This window comes from Panulirus ornatus, chromosome 17, assembly GCF_036320965.1.
Source record: "Panulirus ornatus isolate Po-2019 chromosome 17, ASM3632096v1, whole genome shotgun sequence".
Classification (NCBI taxonomy): Eukaryota; Metazoa; Arthropoda; class Malacostraca; order Decapoda; family Palinuridae; genus Panulirus; species Panulirus ornatus.
In genome coordinates this window covers 2,261,952-2,285,830 of record NC_092240.1, presented here as the reverse complement: position 1 = coordinate 2,285,830, position 23,879 = coordinate 2,261,952, and the positions used below count along the sequence as shown (strand labels likewise).

The window sequence follows — 23,879 nt, the reverse complement described above, 5'->3', positions numbered from 1 at the left end:
AGCCATCTGTACCACTCGCAGGTCAAACCAGCGATAGACGGAGCCATCTGTACCACTCGCAGGTCAAACCAGCGATAGACGGAGCCATCTGTACCACTCGCAGGTCAAACCAGCGATAGACGGAGCCATCTGTACCACTCGCAGGTCAAACCAGCGATAGACGGAGCCATCTGTACCACTCGCAGGTCAAACCAGCGATAGACGGAGCCATCTGTACCACTCGCAGGTCAAACCAGCGATAGACGGAGCCATCTGTACCACTCGCAGGTCAAACCAGCGATAGACGGAGCCATCTGTACCACTCGCAGGTCAAACCAGCGATAGACGGAGCCATCTGTACCACTCGCAGGTCAAACCAGCGATAGGCGGAGCCATCTGTACCACTCGCAGGTCAAACCAGCGATAGGCGGAGCCATCTGTACCACTCGCAGGTCAAACCAGCGATAGACGGAGCCATCTGTACCACTCGCAGGTCAAACCAGCGATAGACGGAGCCATCTGTACCACTCGCAGGTCAAACCAGCGATAGACGGAGCCATCTGTACCACTCGCAGGTCAAACCAGCGATAGACGGAGCCATCTGTACCACTCGCAGGTCAAACCAGCGATAGGCGGAGCCATCTGTACCACTCGCAGGTCAAACCAGCGATAGACGGAGCCATCTGTACCACTCGCAGGTCAAACCAGCGATAGGCGGAGCCATCTGTACCACTCGCAGGTCAAACCAGCGATAGACGGAGCCATCTGTACCACTCGCAGGTCAAACCAGCGATAGACGGAGCCATCTGTACCACTCGCAGGTCAAACCAGCGATAGACGGAGCCATCTGTACCACTCGCAGGTCAAACCAGCGATAGACGGAGCCATCTGTACCACTCGCAGGTCAAACCAGCGATAGACGGAGCCATCTGTACCACTCGCAGGTCAAACCAGCGATAGACGGAGCCATCTGTACCACTCGCAGGTCAAACCAGCGATAGACGGAGCCATCTGTACCACTCGCAGGTCAAACCAGCGATAGACGGAGCCATCTGTACCACTCGCAGGTCAAACCAGCGATAGACGGAGCCATCTGTACCACTCGCAGGTCAAACCAGCGATAGACGGAGCCATCTGTACCACTCGCAGGTCAAACCAGCGATAGACGGAGCCATCTGTACCACTCGCAGGTCAAACCAGCGATAGACGGAGCCATCTGTACCACTCGCAGGTCAAACCAGCGATAGACGGAGCCATCTGTACCACTCGCAGGTCAAACCAGCGATAGACGGAGCCATCTGTACCACTCGCAGGTCAAACCAGCGATAGGCGGAGCCATCTGTACCACTCGCAGGTCAAACCAGCGATAGACGGAGCCATCTGTACCACTCGCAGGTCAAACCAGCGATAGACGGAGCCATCTGTACCACTCGCAGGTCAAACCAGCGATAGACGGAGCCATCTGTACCACTCGCAGGTCAAACCAGCGATAGACGGAGCCATCTGTACCACTCGCAGGTCAAACCAGCGATAGACGGAGCCATCTGTACCACTCGCAGGTCAAACCAGCGATAGACGGAGCCATCTGTACCACTCGCAGGTCAAACCAGCGATAGGCGGAGCCATCTGTACCACTCGCAGGTCAAACCAGCGATAGGCGGAGCCATCTGTACCACTCGCAGGTCAAACCAGCGATAGACGGAGCCATCTGTACCACTCGCAGGTCAAACCAGCGATAGACGGAGCCATCTGTACCACTCGCAGGTCAAACCAGCGATAGACGGAGCCATCTGTACCACTCGCAGGTCAAACCAGCGATAGACGGAGCCATCTGTACCACTCGCAGGTCAAACCAGCGATAGACGGAGCCATCTGTACCACTCGCAGGTCAAACCAGCGATAGACGGAGCCATCTGTACCACTCGCAGGTCAAACCAGCGATAGACGGAGCCATCTGTACCACTCGCAGGTCAAACCAGCGATAGGCGGAGCCATCTGTACCACTCGCAGGTCAAACCAGCGATAGGCGGAGCCATCTGTACCACTCGCAGGTCAAACCAGCGATAGGCGGAGCCATCTGTACCACTCGCAGGTCAAACCAGCGATAGGCGGAGCCATCTGTACCACTCGCAGGTCAAACCAGCGATAGACGGAGCCATCTGTACCACTCGCAGGTCAAACCAGCGATAGACGGAGCCATCTGTACCACTCGCAGGTCAAACCAGCGATAGACGGAGCCATCTGTACCACTCGCAGGTCAAACCAGCGATAGACGGAGCCATCTGTACCACTCGCAGGTCAAACCAGCGATAGGCGGAGCCATCTGTACCACTCGCAGGTCAAACCAGCGATAGACGGAGCCATCTGTACCACTCGCAGGTCAAACCAGCGATAGACGGAGCCATCTGTACCACTCGCAGGTCAAACCAGCGATAGACGGAGCCATCTGTACCACTCGCAGGTCAAACCAGCGATAGACGGAGCCATCTGTACCACTCGCAGGTCAAACCAGCGATAGACGGAGCCATCTGTACCACTCGCAGGTCAAACCAGCGATAGACGGAGCCATCTGTACCACTCGCAGGTCAAACCAGCGATAGACGGAGCCATCTGTACCACTCGCAGGTCAAACCAGCGATAGGCGGAGCCATCTGTACCACTCGCAGGTCAAACCAGCGATAGACGGAGCCATCTGTACCACTCGCAGGTCAAACCAGCGATAGACGGAGCCATCTGTACCACTCGCAGGTCAAACCAGCGATAGACGGAGCCATCTGTACCACTCGCAGGTCAAACCAGCGATAGACGGAGCCATCTGTACCACTCGCAGGTCAAACCAGCGATAGACGGAGCCATCTGTACCACTCGCAGGTCAAACCAGCGATAGACGGAGCCATCTGTACCACTCGCAGGTCAAACCAGCGATAGACGGAGCCATCTGTACCACTCGCAGGTCAAACCAGCGATAGACGGAGCCATCTGTACCACTCGCAGGTCAAACCAGCGATAGACGGAGCCATCTGTACCACTCGCAGGTCAAACCAGCGATAGACGGAGCCATCTGTACCACTCGCAGGTCAAACCAGCGATAGACGGAGCCATCTGTACCACTCGCAGGTCAAACCAGCGATAGACGGAGCCATCTGTACCACTCGCAGGTCAAACCAGCGATAGACGGAGCCATCTGTACCACTCGCAGGTCAAACCAGCGATAGACGGAGCCATCTGTACCACTCGCAGGTCAAACCAGCGATAGGCGGAGCCATCTGTACCACTCGCAGGTCAAACCAGCGATAGGCGGAGCCATCTGTACCACTCGCAGGTCAAACCAGCGATAGACGGAGCCATCTGTACCACTCGCAGGTCAAACCAGCGATAGACGGAGCCATCTGTACCACTCGCAGGTCAAACCAGCGATAGACGGAGCCATCTGTACCACTCGCAGGTCAAACCAGCGATAGACGGAGCCATCTGTACCACTCGCAGGTCAAACCAGCGATAGACGGAGCCATCTGTACCACTCGCAGGTCAAACCAGCGATAGACGGAGCCATCTGTACCACTCGCAGGTCAAACCAGCGATAGGCGGAGCCATCTGTACCACTCGCAGGTCAAACCAGCGATAGGCGGAGCCATCTGTACCACTCGCAGGTCAAACCAGCGATAGACGGAGCCATCTGTACCACTCGCAGGTCAAACCAGCGATAGACGGAGCCATCTGTACCACTCGCAGGTCAAACCAGCGATAGACGGAGCCATCTGTACCACTCGCAGGTCAAACCAGCGATAGACGGAGCCATCTGTACCACTCGCAGGTCAAACCAGCGATAGACGGAGCCATCTGTACCACTCGCAGGTCAAACCAGCGATAGACGGAGCCATCTGTACCACTCGCAGGTCAAACCAGCGATAGACGGAGCCATCTGTACCACTCGCAGGTCAAACCAGCGATAGGCGGAGCCATCTGTACCACTCGCAGGTCAAACCAGCGATAGACGGAGCCATCTGTACCACTCGCAGGTCAAACCAGCGATAGACGGAGCCATCTGTACCACTCGCAGGTCAAACCAGCGATAGACGGAGCCATCTGTACCACTCGCAGGTCAAACCAGCGATAGACGGAGCCATCTGTACCACTCGCAGGTCAAACCAGCGATAGGCGGAGCCATCTGTACCACTCGCAGGTCAAACCAGCGATAGACGGAGCCATCTGTACCACTCGCAGGTCAAACCAGCGATAGACGGAGCCATCTGTACCACTCGCAGGTCAAACCAGCGATAGACGGAGCCATCTGTACCACTCGCAGGTCAAACCAGCGATAGACGGAGCCATCTGTACCACTCGCAGGTCAAACCAGCGATAGGCGGAGCCATCTGTACCACTCGCAGGTCAAACCAGCGATAGGCGGAGCCATCTGTACCACTCGCAGGTCAAACCAGCGATAGGCGGAGCCATCTGTACCACTCGCAGGTCAAACCAGCGATAGACGGAGCCATCTGTACCACTCGCAGGTCAAACCAGCGATAGACGGAGCCATCTGTACCACTCGCAGGTCAAACCAGCGATAGACGGAGCCATCTGTACCACTCGCAGGTCAAACCAGCGATAGACGGAGCCATCTGTACCACTCGCAGGTCAAACCAGCGATAGACGGAGCCATCTGTACCACTCGCAGGTCAAACCAGCGATAGACGGAGCCATCTGTACCACTCGCAGGTCAAACCAGCGATAGACGGAGCCATCTGTACCACTCGCAGGTCAAACCAGCGATAGACGGAGCCATCTGTACCACTCGCAGGTCAAACCAGCGATAGACGGAGCCATCTGTACCACTCGCAGGTCAAACCAGCGATAGACGGAGCCATCTGTACCACTCGCAGGTCAAACCAGCGATAGACGGAGCCATCTGTACCACTCGCAGGTCAAACCAGCGATAGACGGAGCCATCTGTACCACTCGCAGGTCAAACCAGCGATAGACGGAGCCATCTGTACCACTCGCAGGTCAAACCAGCGATAGACGGAGCCATCTGTACCACTCGCAGGTCAAACCAGCGATAGACGGAGCCATCTGTACCACTCGCAGGTCAAACCAGCGATAGACGGAGCCATCTGTACCACTCGCAGGTCAAACCAGCGATAGACGGAGCCATCTGTACCACTCGCAGGTCAAACCAGCGATAGGCGGAGCCATCTGTACCACTCGCTATCAAAATAAGAGTTAACATGTCTCTCTGGATTTTAGAAGAGATGACATTTCTTTTTTTAGGATTTTAGAAGCCATTTAGTAAATTCATATGGTCTAGGGTTGTGGAGAACTGATGGCATAGCAGGATATACGACATAACGATGTGATCATCATGAAGAAAAATACAATATAAGGTCCATGTTGATGATGATGAATCAGAACCTTGAAGGTCGTTGCCTTAGTGTTCTCAGATCCTTAATCCCAGAAAAAAAAAAACTAAATCTCTCCTGACAAAGGTGAGGCATCTCTCTCTCTTCCTGAACCACAGAATATCTTTAAAGATATTGTTCGTCTCTTCACTCTCCATAACATGAGAGAGACCTCTTTAAATACCTGAAGTCTTCACAAATACATAGATTTCCTCCTCTTCTTCACATGACTTCTCCTCCTCCTATTTACGTGTCCCTTGCACCTCAGCCCTCAGGTTGTTTATACGTGCCACGTAGGGATCACATCCCCGCCCACACATGACCCACGCTTCTTTGTGTGTATCCACCTGTGGTCTCTTGGTTTACCCGGCCTCCCCTGCAGCCAATTCTGTGCATAGAGTCACATCTTTGTTCTCCTGTTCAACATAACGATGATACAGTGTCTGGTGTTCCCAGATCCAGTGTGAGGGTGTTTGTGAGTGCTGCTACATGAGGGCTCTGAGTGTGTGTGAGTCTGTCATATGCATTTAGGAACATGTGAATGAATGTGTATTTACTAGTGGAGGCAGTAACACCTACACACACTCCCACACACACATAGACACATGACGCGCTCCCTACACCCACACGGGTGCACACTTGCACCGTGTTGTCTCGTGTGTCAGTGAGGGTAACGATGTTTGTGCCTGTGTTGCCCTCAACTCTCGATTCAGCAGACACTCTGCAACAGACACTAACTCATCGTCGCCCTAAACACCCATCCAGCTTCACCAGACCCACTATCCTGAGGGCTGACAACCCACATAATCTTCTCCTGAAGCCTGCAAACTCACAGACCCTTCTCCTGAGGGCTCGTAACCCATAACCCCCGCTACTACCTCAGACCTCTCTCCTGTGGGACCAGTAACCCACAGACCTCTCTTCTATGGACCAGCAACCCACAACCCCCACCATCAGGGCCGCGGGTCGCTGATTTCATGAAGTCCAAACAATACACTAGCCAGCGATACCGGTACAGATTAAATCCTGCAAGTTGTTGAGCAGTCAAGGGAAGGAGGAAGGAAGGTGCCGTGAAGCAGCACAGGAGTACAAGAAAGACGTGGTTGCTACTTACCAGTCCATTGCAGGTGTTGACGGCCACAGCTGAGTCGGTGGCGCCGAGGAGGACGCCCGTGTGGAAGCAGCGGGCGTGGAAGGTGGGTGGGGTGACGGTGGCGTGGTTGGGAGCCTCGTGGCGTATGAGCATGGTGGGTGCCAGGAAGCCAGTGTCTGGCCACACCTGAACAGCCCACTCCTTCCCCCACGCCTCCCACCTGTACACCCGCCCACGCCCGCTACCCTCCCGCCCAGGCTCTGCCTTCACCCACACCTCCTGCCCACCTTCACTTGGGCTCCACGCTGGAATGCAAACAAGAACAACATTAACACACAACCAGTTTACCACAGACTAAAATTCTTCTAAAGAAAAAAAAAGACGCATAATTCATATACGAGAATGTAAACAACACGATAGATAATATGTAAATAACTGAATAGATGATACAAGAGATAACATAGCGACCTCAAAAACCCAGATTTGTACAGGATTTTTCAAGGGAAGACGAAATCTGGTTAAGTTTAATGCCTCCAAGACCCAATTTTTGCCCATCTCTCTATCGAAAATTCCTCAACTTTCCCGTCTCCTTCGACGGTTCTGTAAATTCACCTTGACTCAGCGTACGTCCTTGGTATAGCTGTAACATCCACACCATCTTGGAAACCCAACATTACGGAAATAGCTAAGTCTGCCTCCAAGAAACTGGGAGTCTTGTTCAAATGTCAGAATTTCTGTAATTCCTATAAATGTTGCTCCATTTACACAAAGGATTGAACCGTCCTTGTAAAGGGTGCTGCTCTCACATCTGAGGTGGTTTTAGCTCTGAATCCTTATTTGGTACAGACAAGACAGAAGCGGTCCGACTTATAAACTCTTCCAGGATAACTTCAAAAAGTTGAATCATTTGCCCTACGCCGCAATGGTGGTTAATTTTCCTTCTTCTATTGGTATCATTTTGGTTTTTGCTCCCGAGAGCTAGCTGCTTGTGTACCCCCACCATTAACTAGCCGAGAACTAGCTGCTTGTGTACCCCCACCATTAACTAGCCGAGAGCTAGCTGCTTGTGTACCCCCACCATTAACTAGCCGAGAGCTAGCTGCTTGTGTACCCCCACCATTAATTAGCCGAGAGCTAGCTGCTTGTGTACCCCCACCATTAATTAGCCGAGAGCTAGCTGCTTGTGTACCCCCATCATTAACTAGCCGAGAGCTAGCTGCTTGTGTACCCCCACCATTAACTAGCCGAGAGCTAGCTGCTTGTGTACCCCCACCATTAACTAGTCGAGAGCTAGCTGCTTGTGTACCCCCACCATTAACTAGCCGAGAGCTAGCTGCTTGTGTACCCCCACCATTAACTAGCCGAGAGCTAGCTGCTTGTGTACCCCCACCATTAACTAGTCGAGAGCTAGCTGCTTGTGTACCCCCACCATTAACTAGCCGAGAGCTAGCTGCTTGTGTACCCCCACCATTAACTAGCCGAGAGCTAGCTGCTTGTGTACCCCCACCATTAACTAGCCAAAGCAATACTCGGCAAGCTGCTGCGTTAGTTTCTATGTAGCAGTTGGCAACTCCAGGGTGGGAAGTTTTTCTTATTGTTTCTTTCCCTACACCTCGAAGCTCTGGAACTCTCTACCCTCTCATGTCTTTCCCAACATTTATGACCTCGCACTTTTTAAAAGACAGGTTTTTCACTCCAAAATCCGTGATTATTTTTCCTCGTCTCTTCTTATTTCCTCTATTTAGTATTTTCTATATTTCAATGAAGGCCTGGCCAATATATATATATATATATATATATATATATATATATATATATATATATATATATATATATATATATTATATATTACACGAAAGTGAACTTGGGGAACTTATCGTGTTTCATTTCCCCGTGGGCAAATAGGAATATATGACTGATGGAAAAATGGAAGAAAATGAATAAATTTATTGTCGTAAGAAGTATTTTATCTAAAAGTGTTTTAATTTGAATTAAACTTTATGAGGGAAAGTGTATAACTGTCTCTCTGTAGTGTACGAGGAGGGAGTTCTCTACTCGTAGGGCCCCATCTCTTGCCTATTCTCTACTATCAAACAGATTCTTATATTTCTGATCTGTTGTCTACATTAGCCATGTCTTTAGAGTGTGTGTGTGTGTGTGTGTGTGTCTGTGTGTGTGTGTGTGTGTGTCAAGGCTTCAGTCACGGACAGATGTCCTCATCGAGGCCAGACCTTGAATGAAATAGAAAAAAAGGCAACAAAGACAGAAAAAAAGACATGTTGAGTCAAGAGTAGTTGCAACAGAGGAGGCAAGAACTGCTATCACCATCACCACCACCACAACCACACCATCTGCCTAGCAATAACCTTGTTCCTCACCGCCACTGGTGACCCCTGGTGACCCAGGCGTCCCCGTGACCCCTAGCCAAGGTCAGGGGCTGGTGGCCAATAAACAACTTTAAGATTTAGTTGTCATTTCACTGCCGGCCATTCCTTCCGGCCAGCCTTCACTGCTGCCACTACTGACTGACCCACTTCCCTCCCCCAACGTTGCCAAGGTCTACTAATGCCTCCCACATGTGTCCGGCCATTTATACCACATCTCACGCTGTAATCATCATCCCCACACAACAATACACACAGTGAGAGGGACGGGTCGAACCTGATTAGATAAGAGAAAGAAACTAGTTTCTCGTGACGATGATTGTAAACCACTAACCATGATATCCTGACACTTTCCTGCCACTCATATTAACTTTGATATCAAACTGAATTGTCTCACCGAACAGTACGCAAAGTGAACTGCAGGAGAAAAAATGATAAGTATGATATAAATACTAAAACGTTTCACCTATATTTGATTATATATATATATATATATATATATATATATATATATATATATATATATATATTACTTTTATTATAATCTGTCGCTGTTTCCAGCGTTAGCGAGGTAGCACAAGGAAACAGACAAAAGAATGGCCCAACCCACCCACATCCACATGCATATCCATACACGTCCACACGCGCACATATACATACCTATACATTTCAACGTATACAAAATATACATACAGACATATATATAGACACATGTACATAATTCATACTTGCTGCCTTTATTCATTCCATTTGTACATATATGTGCACCTAAATGGCTCAGTCACCTATCCATACATTTCTGTCATGTAAGTTTTCAAGTTTTCCAAGTTCGCAAATTCACTTCCTCTTCACTTATTCTGTTCCAGTGATCCACAACCTCGTTGCTTCCTCACCTTCCCATACAATACAAGGAAGGAACTCTACACACCTTGGGACCCCAGTTCTTATAAAATTAACAATTTGTAAATGCCTGTTTGTGCTGTAGGAGGAGGTAGTTCTAAGTCTACACTCGTGTGGCTCCATCTCTTGAACTTTCTCTGCTCTCATAAATCTTTTTAAGCATCTTTGTGTTGTCTACACTCACTGTCTCATAACTAATTAATTCATCTGCCACTCTGATATTATTAAAGTCATTCTTTACGTCCTTTCTTACAAGTTTCTCCTTTCATGTTATGTCTGCTGCAGCTTCTGAAAAACAGGTCACTATGTACGTCATCCAGATGGTTAAAAAAACTTTAATGTTGTGATCAGGTCAACCATCACTCTTCCTTGGTGGACGTAATTAAGGCTTCTCGCGTTTCCTTGTCATCCAGCTCCCTTAACTCCCCGTGCCATCTTTGACGCCCTGAGGAAGGGGCCAGGAACCACGGTGAACAACAAACTGCTTCTCTGGGTAAGCATAAAGGACGTCCTGGGTGAGATGGCGTAGGTTGGCTTCCTGTTCCAGGTCTACCTCCTCCCTCGCCGGAGAGTTGAGAGAGTTGTTGCATAGCAGCGACGCGGAGGTTGCGAGGCCAATGTCCTACCGGAAAGCTGCACGGATAATGAGTCTCGTGGAGCTTCTAGTGAAGGAAAGAGACGTTGCCGAGGTCCTGAATTAGTGGACTATTGAAGGATGAGTGGTCGTTGTACGTCACGTAGAAAATGCTGCAGCTGGAGACTGGCGCTGGAGATGTCCCAGTATGGTCTTGCCTCCAGGTGGCACTGACGGTGGAGACGTGGTAGGAAAGTCATTTCGATGGTCCTCTGGAGGATAATAAAGGATCGGTGACTGGAGGAAATCAAGAGGCGGGAGGATGTGTGAAGGTCAGAGTCATCTACCTGCTCAAGTATCTGGCCTACGGCCTGGAAGGTTTTGGTCAAGGTCGAGAGAGATTAATGTCAGGAGCTTCATGAGATGACAGCAGACCAGGTGTCTGATCCTCACGTCGTTGTAAGAGTGATTGTGTTGGCCTTGGTGGAGACACGCTGGAACTGTAGTTATCGTGAAACACTGTAGTTCACACAAATCACTGCAGTCTATCTAAATCATTGTACCTTTCCTTAGCCAATGTAATATACGTAAACCACTGAAGTATAACCGCTGTAGTTTACATAAACCACTACGATATATCTAATCCACTATAGCTACGCGAACTTCCCCAGTTTACTTAAATTACTGTATCTCACAAGACGTAATGCATTTCATACAAACAACTGCAGTTTATCGACTTCTCTGTAGTTTGCCTGAACTGTTTCCTAAACTAAAGTAGTTTGTGTAAACAACTGAGCTTCACCTGAGGCACCAAGTCTTACAAACACGTTTGTTAAGAGACAACAAACAGTGAATCGTTCCCCCAGCCTCCCCTCCCCCTCGTGTGTTAGGAGAGTGGGTGGAGGCGGGAGGGAACACTAACCCCTTCCCTCAGTGGGAGAGTCTTCCCTCCCACTCACCCTGAGGCTGGGGGTGTAGGAGGGATGGACAGTTATTGGGGTCAGTTACATATCCTTCTGACTTGATAATACCAGACGACAAGATGCACTCTGTCTCCCACCAACATAACACACACACACACACACACATACGCGCGCGCGCGCGCGCCTTATTCAAGTTTTGCACAAGTCCAGCGAGACGACGCACCAACGTTAACATAAACGTGCTTCCCTGGCTTCCTTGACGATATATTCCAGGTCTACTCCTTCAGACGTACCAGACAGTGGGTTTACCTCCTCCCTCGTGGTACAGTACACCCCAGACACAGACGCCAGACATAGTTTACTTGGTGTGAGGGGAAGTGCAGTGGATACAAATATTTACTGACCGTAAATTACAGCAGCCTGGACTGTGCTGGAGGGTGTGTGCTGGGAGAGGCAGGGGTTGTGAGGTTGGTGTAGAGCAGGCTGTGAGGTCAAGTTTATGGAGAAGGGTTGTGCATTGAGGCGGGTGTACGGGTGATGGTGAGGCGGGTGTACGGGTGATGGTGAGGCGAGCGTACGGATGATGGTGATGGAGGTGTTGGAAGTGATGTGATGGTGGTAGGGATGGTGGTCGTGGTGATGAGGGAAAGGTTTTAAGTAGTGGTGATGGCAGAGCGGATAAACAGAAGGGATGAGAGAAATTATGATGAGGGAGGTAGGTAGGGAGGATGGTGAATGAAGTTGAGGGTAGCAGACGGCAGTGTGTTGGCGGTGATGGTGAGTAGGAGGACGCATAGTGGCGGGGTGATAGTGGGGAGAGGAAGTCGAAATGGTGGTGAGGATGGGGAAGGAAGAGGTAAGGCTTGATAGTGAAGCTGAGGACAGTGTGTTGTCATGACTGATCGAGGTTAGATGGAAGGTGGGGGGGCGGCCTAGGTGAAAGCGACGGTGGGCAGGTGACAGCAGGGAGGTGGGCAGGTGGGCTGGTGACACTAGGGAGGTGGGTAGGTGGGATTGTGACAAAGGGGAGGTGGTGATGATGGTGCAAGTGGAGAGAAAAAATGCGAGTCAAGGTGATGTGAATAGTTAAGGTTAATTTTGGTGTTGGGTTGTAGTGGTGGTGACGAAGGCAGAAAGATGACTAAGTCTTGCTGGTGAAGCTGGTGAGGAAAACGAGCAGAATGCCTGGTGATGGAGACGTTGGAGGAGATGGACACCAGCTCTGCTGGCAGCATTAGGCCTCAGGAGGCTGAGTATGTAACACATTCGTTCATTTGCTGTTATAATCTGACCCTACCAGGTGGATGCCAGCCTTCCAGTCCAGTACCAACGCTTAATTTCAATCTCGTTCAATGTTATACTTTCATTTGCCAGTTGTGATTACAGATGAAGCATTTCACAGATAAGATGGATGACAGGGGACATGTAGTAAGGGTAGGTGGAGGCTAGTACAGAGTATATAGTGGGTACAATCATAACTTATCTTTACATACAGTGAAGCGCAAAATTTTCTGCCTCTTCATCACAGACGAAGACTCGGGTATAATGGCTGTACACGACATCAAGGTTGACATCTAAACGATCATTTGTCTGTCTTGGGATCAGGAGGGGGACAATAGCCCTCCCAGGCCGCCTGGCTGCACCTTGGATACAGTAACCAGCCCAAGCCCGTATACACACACGCCAACGATGACGCAGCTTTCCTCAAGGGTGGGTATTACCTCCCCGACGACATATGCCCACGACAGCGAGCAAGACTGTTACTTATATCCTCGAGGACGACGATACGACCCTTGAACACGACGGTGCGACCGTTGAACACAACGATACGACCCTTGAACACGACGGTGCGACCCTTGAACACGACGATACGACCCTTGAACACGACGGTGCGACCGTTGAACACAACGATACGACCCTTGAACACGACGGTGCGACCTTGAACACGACGGTGCGACCCTTCAACACGACGGTGCGACCCTTGAACACGACGGTGCGACCTTGAACACAACGATACGACCCTTGAACACGACGGTGCGACCCTTAAACACGACAGTATGTCGTGAGCACATCGGCGAGACCACTAAGCACGCATGTACGACACTATGAGCACAATCGAACGATCTTTGGCTGTAATGGCTTGGCCTTTGAACTAACCTCTTAGGTCAAGGATAAAGGGTGTGATATCATACCCAAAGGTCATACAGTCGGCCTCAAGGGTCGTATCGTCGTACTTGAAGGTTAATATAAATTAATTGAACCCAAGTTGTGGTTTGCTGTTGTTGTATAAGGACACAGAGGCTTCACATAACGTGTCACCAAGCCAACAAATACTGTAAGAATAACTTTAAGGTTCGACCCAGTTTTATACGTGAACCTTAAATCTTATATAAACATGCTGAGATAACACACACTGGCTGACAACGTGAACCTTGATGTCTAAGAAAAAAATATTTGGGTTCTTCCATACAAAACTGTCCGAGGAAAGAGACGATGGGCCGTGATGGATGGAAGAGTAGCGTCGTGGCATGACGTCATCCATCATAATAATACGTCATCCATCATCACTCCTGACGTCATCAGTCACCACCTCCAGTATGGGAATGGTTCCCTGTGTGGACCAAGAGGCAACCTCGCCACTCATCATACAGTGCTTAATCATCAGTACTGATGAACAGTCTAGGTTCACGAGAGGGTCTGGCTCCATCCCACAAACTGTACATCAAAACAAATGGAAAATGTAGGGTTTATATGGCGTCGCAGAGCTTACCCCACAGCTTACGCAAGACTCGGAATAAAGGGCGGGAAAAATGTGGAAGTGTGTTCGTCAGGCTAATCATGGAGGTGATTACCCAAGGTATCAGAATGCCCTATCATACCCTGAACTTCCAGAAGGTCAGCCAGTGACGTAATATCTATGTCTTGAGTTCGGTAAGAGATTCTCCGCTCACCCTGGCCACCCTCACCTGTTGCCTCCCATAAGAAACACCATCCCCGGCCGTAACACTGGCCGGGTGTTGCTTGCCAGTTGTACCAGTGTCCATGGCCGCAACACTGGCCAAGCACTCGAGAGTGTTACTTCGAAGATGCAGGACGGGGCGCTACAAGACCTCAGCCATCTTGTGCATAACTACACAACATGTGAACTACAGGGCGCAACTCTCTGTAGCATCTTTTTCTAATGTATTGTATTGCTCGTTGTATTATATGAAGATATTCCGAAACACGGATGTTCCCATAAGCCTATTGTTAATCTCAGTGCATACGAGAGGATATGGGTTTCTGCAACGAATTCTTGGAAACAAGCTTCATTATCATTATCATTATCATTTATTATCATTTTTATTATTATTATTATCATTATCATTATTATCATTATTATTATTATTATTATCATCATCATCATTATTGAGCAAACATTTCCTTGTCGACTCCTATGGAAGGAGCGAAGACTATAATATACACACACACACCAATCGTTCCATCTCAACCGATGTTACTGTCATAAAAGTCCCTCATTGTCTCATTCCTGTAGCCAGATGTTTGCACACACCAGACACACATACTTCTAGACAAAAACAAACAAAAACAAACACGTGCGCACAGAAAAACAAACACACACACACCCACAAACACACACACACCCACACACACGCATTACACGCCGTCCCATTTGTTCATATAAAAAGCCGCAGCCGCAGCCGCCGCCGCCGTTGTAATCGCCGCAGGGAAAGTGATATCCACGTCTGACTGCGGCGGTAAACCTAGACGGCTGGGCTCAGGCCGGTACAAGACGACACGTAATGTAAGAACGCGTCACCACCAGACCAAAACCAATTACAGTTCGATGAAACAGAATGAATTCATCACATTTCGTCGACACCATAACGTGAACCGTGGAGTGACAAGAGAATCAACGCTCACCAACCCCTAAATGAACCGGTCACCACTGGTGAAGCCCAGATGAACCAATCATCGCTGGTCAACAACATATAAACCAGCCGACGCTCATCAACGCCAACTGAACCAAACACCGCTTGTCAACACCGAATGAATCACGTTTCGTTCCCACTACCCCAGCTTCCTACCGCCTCACGTTCTGAATGACAGCACAGGTGTCGAACGTGGAATGACATGCGTCAGAGCCGGGGTGACACTCTGAAACATTAGCTGGGTACAATGAATGGCTCCCACGAGACACAGTATGCTAGTCACACCCTGGTGAACACGCCCAGAGGACAAATTTGAACCCTGCTTCAGGGGGGTACGGAACAGAATTTGAACCCCATAGCTCCACAAAGAAACTGTAGACGACAGGAAACTATAAACTATAGGAAACTTATAACCAGAGAGTATGGACAGAATGCTAAGAGAAGAAACTCTGCTCCTGTTCAGAGCAGTCATGGCTCAGAGTTATAAGAACCCAGCAACGAACAGCGAGGAAGAGAGAGATCTGAACATTTGCCGCAGACGGAACTGAAAAGGTAAGCGAGCCGCTGAAGGAGGAAGGATACTGGCTATGAAAAGTTGTCTGAGGATGTGTATATCACTATGGTGTCTTGTAGGCTAGGAGGACCAGTGTGTTGATATGGTCTTCAGCGATGTAAGGGTTGTGATGCCCAGTATTCGTGTGGCCCTCAGGGCTGGGAGAGCTGCGAAGGCCAGTTGTGGTGTGGCCCTCAGGGCTGGGAGAGCTGCGAAGGCCAGTTGTGGTGTGGCCCTCAGGGCTGGGAGAGCTGCGAAGGCCAGTTGTGGTGTGGCCCTCAGGGCTGGGAGAGCTGCGAGGGCCAGTGCTGGTGTGATCCTCGGAGCTGGTCTGTCTCCTCGACCGTCACATCACACACCAGTCTGGTCTCAGCCTCCCACTGTAGGTCACAGCTCATTATCTCAAGATTTCTTCGTCGCATCAGTCAGTTGCACAGCACGCAAGGTCATAGAAAAAGCACACACACACACACACACACACACACACACACATTATACGTGAATATAACAAGTGTATTCTCCTCTGTGCCTGCCAGTGTCTAGCCAGAGTACAGTGCCAACCAGTGACCAGGTGGGTGTACAGTACCCGCCAGTGACCGCTCGGGAGTATTGTCCACCAGGGACCAAAGCATAGTGTCCGCCAGTGACCAGCTGGGAGTATAGTGCTCGCTAGGGACCACCTGAGAGCACAGTGCCCGCCAGTGACCAGCTGGAAGTACAGTGCCCGCCAGTGACCAGCCGAGAGTACAGTGCCCGCCAATGACCAGCCGGGAGTACAGTGCCAGCGCAACTTGTATTCATATTGTGTTCATTCATTGAGACGGTGGCACCAGTGACCCACATAGCCACACCAGCACCAGCACAATTAGTCCAAGCAAAAACTGGTTTGAACGGGAGAGGACCGGCTGCACGAGCCAGGGCGCCCCTCCCCAGGTCCCTACCCACTCCCCACGCCTTCCCTCTATCCTCCCTTCTCCCAAAGCTTCTCTCTTACACTTTCCCACACTTTCCTCCCTACAACATCTTCTCCCTCATCTTTTTCCTCCCCCTCATCATCCTTAAGGCCATTCCCTACCCAAAGCTCCTCACTAACTCTCCTCAACAACCCCTGCTCCCCACGCCTTCCCCCTCGTCCATCTATACACGTCCTCCCCTTCCAGACCCTCTATCCCAGCCCTTGCCCCCATTTATCACACCTCCCTCCTCCTAGCTTCCTTCTCGCTACCCGTCCCTCTACCCTGGCCCTAGCCACAACAGCTCACCTCATCCCTCCTCTTATCTGTACCCTCCTCTCCTCCTCCTCTTCGTTTCCTTATAACACTCATTCGTCTTCCTCAACCACTACCTTGTGATATAACTCCTGCTTCCCTCCCCCACCCTGCCTCTCCTTACCCCAGGGACTCCTACCCGCAACCAGTACCCCTGCTGGGTCTCCCTCTACCTCCTCCCCCTTGCATCCCTCTACTTCCATCACTACTGCCCCCCCCCCACCCCCGACTCCTTCCCCTCCCCTGTATGCCATCAACAACTGAGTCCTCCCTGCTCTCTTATCCCCTCCTTGCCTTCTACTGCAGCATTCGTAGCAACATCACCTTATACTCCCCCACCCTCCCTCCCTCCTCTTCCTCATACTCTCTCGCCCTCTCCTCATACTCCCCCCTCCCTCCTCTTCATCATTTAACTGTACCCACTCACAACACTTCACACCTTCACTACACCCCAACCACAAAAGTCTTTCCTTACTATACCCTCCCACAACAACCAACCCCTCACTATAATACTTCACCACACAATCTGTCCCTCACTGTATCCTACCACGACACACTACCACTCACCACACCCCACCACGAGAGTCTACCCCTCACACCCATGAACGTCCATCAGAAGAGTTACATTGTCCTGTATCTCATCTCGTTAGTTCACCATCTTCTTAAACTATCTATATATCTTATTTAAGATCTGACCTTGATAAGGAGTTTCCTCTGTGACCAAAGCCTACAACGTAATGTAGCCTGACCACTATACAATCAATACCTCCCTCATTAATACTCCATTATAACATCTTATCATAACATCGCACATCCTCTGTTCACCACTACCACAGCCTCAGCCACTATACTCATACTACGTCTCACTGTTACCCCAACACAAGGTCTTCCCATCACTACATTCTTCGCTATCCACATCATACATCACCGCAACCCGACCATAGCGTCCTCCGCTCACCGTACCACATCCACCCATCCCAGCAGTCACAACACCATTCACTATAACCCTTACCATCTACAGTGCACCATGCCATACTCTCCTCACTATAGATCCTCCCCACATCATTTACATCAGAAATATACCATCAAAATATCCTTCCCTCTCTTGCCCTCATCATTCTCCCCACCACAAAATTGATCTTAACTTCACCACCATAGCATACCTTAACCTTGGCTCCTCCACTATACCACCACACATCCTTAGCTCATCATGGCCCGCCTCATCCCTCACATAAAACGTCTTCCTCCCCACCACACACATCGTTGTACCTCCCTCATCGTCCACTTCACTTCCCCTCACTTCTCTCCCCACCTGAGCACACCTCTCACACCCACCCCGCAGTCTCCCCCTCCCCTTTTCCCAAGCGACGATCGTGTGGAATCCTGGCAAGCAGTAAGAGTGAGGCTTAGTTCACACATGAAGTAACACCACCAGTTATCGCTTTCATACACGGGACAAATTAAATAATTAGAACACTACGTTCTGTACCAACGAATAATGAATTATCTGTACGAAGGAATAATTTAACACAGACACACACACACACACAGACACACACACACACACACGTGTTAATCCTACCACCAGTGTGACACCAGCAATGACCAACTTTTGTGTAAGCCAACGGGTGGGAAGAAGTAGTTGTGTAAACTATGATTCATTGTGCAAATCAAACGGTAAATCATAAGAGTAACAAACCCAGGTGATAGATCAACTTATTCCCTCTCAGAATGCAATGAACGGAGCTTTATATAAGTATAAATCATAAACCTCGAGTTAGAGGGAAGTGCATCGCATCCGGGTGGCCGAATACAAACAAACAAATCCACACCGGCTCACACAAGCACCCCCTCCCCCCGGGGCTGGCAACCCCCCCCCCCCCCTCCTGTACTGTGGTGCTTCCCCTCCCCCAGCCTCCCCAGGGGTCTGCCAACCACGTCCTGTACTCTTCTGTATTCCTGATTCCGGAATAATTTCTTTATACGTCAGAGTACATCTGTACAGTATGCTGTACTGTACAGCACAGCAAATCGTAGATTGTGTCAGTGTACGTCGTAAAGAGCATCACTGTACATATGTATTACAGTCACAACATCAGTGAGTTGGCAGACACACACACACACACACACATGGCCGGACACGCGTTCTTATGCCAGAGGTTCTGATCATAAAACATGGGCCATAAAACATATACCAGGAGAAGGTAAGAGTAAGCAATACTAGTTTTAATACTCTCAACATCACAACAAGTATATCAAAGTATAATTTTCTAGGAAAACTTTTCTTCGTCTTTGTTGTTACTGATTACAAAAGAACAACAAAAACCCGCTAAAGTATCAGAGTTGTAAACTTGTCTGCTTATTCTTGACTGCAACATCTTAATACACGATTGGATTACTAACAAAATTCAACATTATCTTACGAGTCGTAATGAAATCATAATACACCAGAGTCGTATTGTAATTATGATACACCAACGCTTGGCCACAAAATCGACGTACCTCCAGGATGCGTCTGTGAGCAGCACAACTAACTTGGTTCGTGGAAAAACAAGATGCTGCACGCGATCACACACCGCTGCCAGCCACCCAGCTTAACTAGCAGTTGCGGACGGTCTCACATGCCGCTCTTGCTTGACTAACTCTCTGTTTATTACCTCACGACTATTCAGCATGAAGAACATACTCCCATGTCGATGAGTTGCTGTAGTATGAGCGTAAATTTATACTGAAAGATTTGCATGTAAAGCTGCGGTTGTGCCACTGTATATCCTTGACCACGATGAGGATCAGCAGCGCGCTCGCTTTCCCTCCTCCTTTATGCACAGGAGCTACGGTGGCAGATCCTGTGTGCTCCCCGGACTGATGCCAGTGCTTAAATTCTATCTCTATAAAAGCAGTGTGCTTCTATCAGTGGATCTTTCGACGTTTTATAACGAGAGAGCTGGACCAGGATGGACCTGGAGCAGAACAGATGGGCGAGGTATCCGGGGCTTCTTTCGATGTGTGATGATGCAAGGTTGATGTGTATGTTTATTCCAGGGGAAGTACTCTGTATGAGAAATTGCTGGGTACTCGATTCATAAGGAGTTTATCGTCTGACTAAACAAGTATTCGTACTTATATTTCACATTCTTCTTTACTGTCATCAGAGTACGAACCTTCCTGTGAGCCATGACTGAAATTGGTTTTAAACTTTGTTTTTACAGGAAAACAGGTTTTTCAGCTTTATCTCAAATTCCTGCACAATTTTCCTTTCAGTGCAATTATAGACAGACGAAATTATTTTCTTTCAGTGGTTTTGATTTGTGTTTCCAGCCTTTGCTTCTTAGGGGCAGCGAGTGTCGGCCATGAAGGACGTCCTCCTCTGTCTGTCATATATAATGAATCTCACGTCTTCATCACAATTAATATCTTCCATCTTTAATGGCTCTCGTGTATACATTAATTTTCTCTGTATTCTTTCGTTACACTGACGCAGGATCCTTACTTATGATTCTATTCCAGGCGATGATAGACACTTGCTTATTACCTCTACCTAATGTGAGAGGTTGCAGTTCTGAAGATTTATTCACTTAGCTTTCTCTCAGGATGGGTCCTGCTCTGGGTGGGTCCTGCCCAGGATGGGTCCTGCTCAGGATGGGTCCTGCTCAGGGTGGGTCCTGCTCAGGATGGGTCCTGCTCAGGATGGGTCCTGCTCAGGGTGGGTCCTGCTCAGGGAGTCAAGTTTCCTGTACAAGACCATCCACACTTCGATCATGTTTAGAGACGAGTGTCAGTCTTAAAGGAAATAAAGTTACGAACCTTATCTCCGTTTACTTTTTTTTTGTGACTAAAACGTCTATGTCTTCCTCCTCCTTGCTGACCTGGTGCCTCCGGGCACATGTTACAAAAATAATCTAAATCTTTCTTATGTGGTTGTTTGTCTGTGTCGCCAGAGAAGAAAATTTCTCTCCAGACATGAAAGCGAGTCAGAAGAAGTGGATCTTGCGTCGGGAAAGACAGACTAAAAGACCATTTAGCAGGTGTCCCTGACAGCAGGTGGTCGAGGCTCCACCGGCCCTCCACATGTGTAATGACGGGGAAAACATCCACTGGACTAACTGAAGGGCTTCCTGGGAGAGGGAAAAAATAACACAAACAAACTCGTAAGCCCATGAAACAAAGCCAACAACTATAGTCCCTATTCCACTCCTGCATAAAGTCTAAGGTTCTCCACCATCTCTGGTTACCTATAGCCTTCTGTCTTTATATCCTCCCTCAATAATGAACTTCTACTTTATTAGCTGGACCAGCGAAATGTCAGCTTTAAAGGTTAGAGTGACAATTACGCCATTACCAGGCGAGCCAGATGGTCACGACAACATTCAGGGACATAATGAATGACCACAGGACATGATGCTAATCCTTTCACATTCACTCAACCTGAGCCAATCACGAGGACCCTTGTTGTACACATTGTTCCGGTGGTCTGGCTGCTGATGCTGCACCGACAGGGTTCTCTCCTGCTGATGCTGCACCGACAGGGTTCTCCCCTGGTGATGCTGCACCGACAGGGTTCTCTCCTGCTGATGCTGCACCGACAGAAAGGCTCTGCTGATGATGCTGCTGATGTATCTAGAATGTCGTCCTAGTGATGTGTTCGGTGATGCTTCAGTAGAGCATTTGTCTTGTGTTGCAACCCTACTGTCATGCTGCTGATGCTGGTCGTGACTTGGTGATGTTGTATATACGTTGTTGTCCTGCTGAGATAGATTGTTCCCTCAGTAGCATGACCCTTGACCCAAAATGATACAGACGAGGTCACAAAAATGAAGACACTAGGCCAATGAACAGGAAGGCTTCACTTGCCTTTTAATATCATATAACATGAACATTCCACTATGAAAGTTTATCACTATTGAAATCATGACCAACAGTTACTTTCTATATACCTAACTATATACCTAATTGCTCTTCCGGCATTACCGAGGTAGCTAACAACATAGATTTAAATTATTCCTCTACTAAGATGACGCACATTAAGTTCTGAACCATTAGAGGGATGGTACGAAGTTTGTGATGGGGTCACTTGTGTCCTGCGGTGATGCAGTCAATGATTGCTTGACTGTGGTTGTTGTGGATGACCTCACGATGGTTGTGGCGGATACACTGGGTTGGTGAGTGGGAGTTTTGACGATAAGATGTTATGGTTAAGAGCATGCCAGTGTTGTAGTTGTTGCTATGGCAGAACAGCAGTTGTTGTGGTTGTTATTACAGTAGATCAGCAGCTGCTGTGCAGGCACAGAAGCTGCTGCTGTGGTCACCGTGGCGGAGACGCGGCTGCTTCAGCAGGCTGGAGGAGGAGGATCTTGTATACAGTATTGGTCCTTATGGCAGGACGATCCTCCTGCAGGTGTGCTATGGTGGCGCGGTCCCACTTTAGACAAGAGCAACTCTGTATATATGGAGGATATAAGTCATGTCTTCCTCAACATAAGGACGCCTCAAGTGACAACTCATATTCCTCCTCCTCCTCCTCCTCCGTCTAGCTGGTAATACACCAGGCAGGATCATTCCAGTGAGCTCGACGGTACGACACCCTTGAGCAAGGTGGTCCGATCCTTAAGGCTTGGCCTCTGTCCTGATCCTTAAGGGTGAGGTCAAAGGTGATACCATGTTATCCCAGGGTTCTAGAGTCGTGCTCAAGAGGTCGAGATCAAATGTAATGTCGTATTCAAAATGTCAAGATCGGACGCGGGATGAGAGTCTCCTCCATCGCCCAGCAAGCATCAGCTGTCACCCAGTAGACTACACACGCCATACACCCGACCTCACGACGTGCATTTACAATGAACCTGGGAAGGACAGTGTGTCCGAAGAAGAAAATGGCAAGATGGACTGGGCGATAATGAACGTCCTTAACTCTTCCAAAATGCATAGAAAGAGGGATGAGGAAGGAGCTGAAATGTTTTGCGATAGTAATGATAGTAATTATCAGATGCACCACTTGACTATCCTTTTAATTAACAACAAACAATAGCAATATTGAGACGAAAACTATGCTCGCTCTTTCCACCTGGCGGGGTAGGTGAGGCAAACCCGTGGATGTCGCAAGCCCGAGGTGGTTGTATCTTGTGACTGGAAGCGGCATTGTTCCAGTGACCCTCACGGCGCCCCGCAGAGACGACACGCTCTGCTGCCCAAGACATCAGCCTGTACTTCCTCCTTATCCGATACATAGATGAACACTAAAACAAACGGACGAACGTCGTAAGGTCTGAGTGTGATGCCGTAACAGCGGGGAGGCTTGGGGAGGGGGGAGGGGGGGAGATAACCCTGTGGTGACCCGCTCAGTCTGCCCCGAAGTCCGGGTAGTTGCGACGGCCACTCCGGAATCTTTAAGATCCTTGCTGCACCGATGAACACGACATCGGGTCGTGTTCAGCGAGATATTAACAGATCTATCTGAGGCAGGTATACCAATGTCGTACACTTGACCAAAAAAATATCTGCTCCCGGTCCTGAAGTTTCTAGAGACCTACAACTGGGCGACCGAGATTAAAACTTGACTTCGCTGCCACCCTGACGCAATAGTAAACTGCATCTGGGTGGAAGAGAAGTCAGGTTGTAATCTCGGTTGGCCAGTTGTAGATCATTAGAAGCTTTAGGCCTGGAGGGCGATACTTTTTTGGGAGATTGTACATACACAACTATTTTCTATCACAATGAAATATTTCTAGTAAAATATTATGTCACCTCGAGATCAATACTTGGCTATAGGTATTATTGGGGTTTTGGCCTGTGAGAAAAAGGATAGTCGCAAACAAAGTCTGCAAGAAATGGCACAACAAGTGATTGTTATAAATAATACACCTAAAATTATGAAACCGTATCC

At 49.1% G+C, this 23,879-nt stretch overlaps 1 protein-coding gene across 1 annotated transcript in view; it reads right to left on the bottom strand.

The window, feature by feature from the left end:
* Positions 1-23,879, bottom strand: part of AdamTS-A (ADAM metallopeptidase with thrombospondin type 1 motif A) — a 733,635-nt gene that overhangs the window by 688,758 nt on the left and 20,998 nt on the right. Inside the window, exon 2 of the mRNA XM_071671786.1 lies at positions 6,490-6,773. Within this exon, the coding sequence (XP_071527887.1) occupies positions 6,490-6,773 (284 nt within the window). The remainder of the gene's footprint in view (positions 1-6,489; positions 6,774-23,879) is intronic.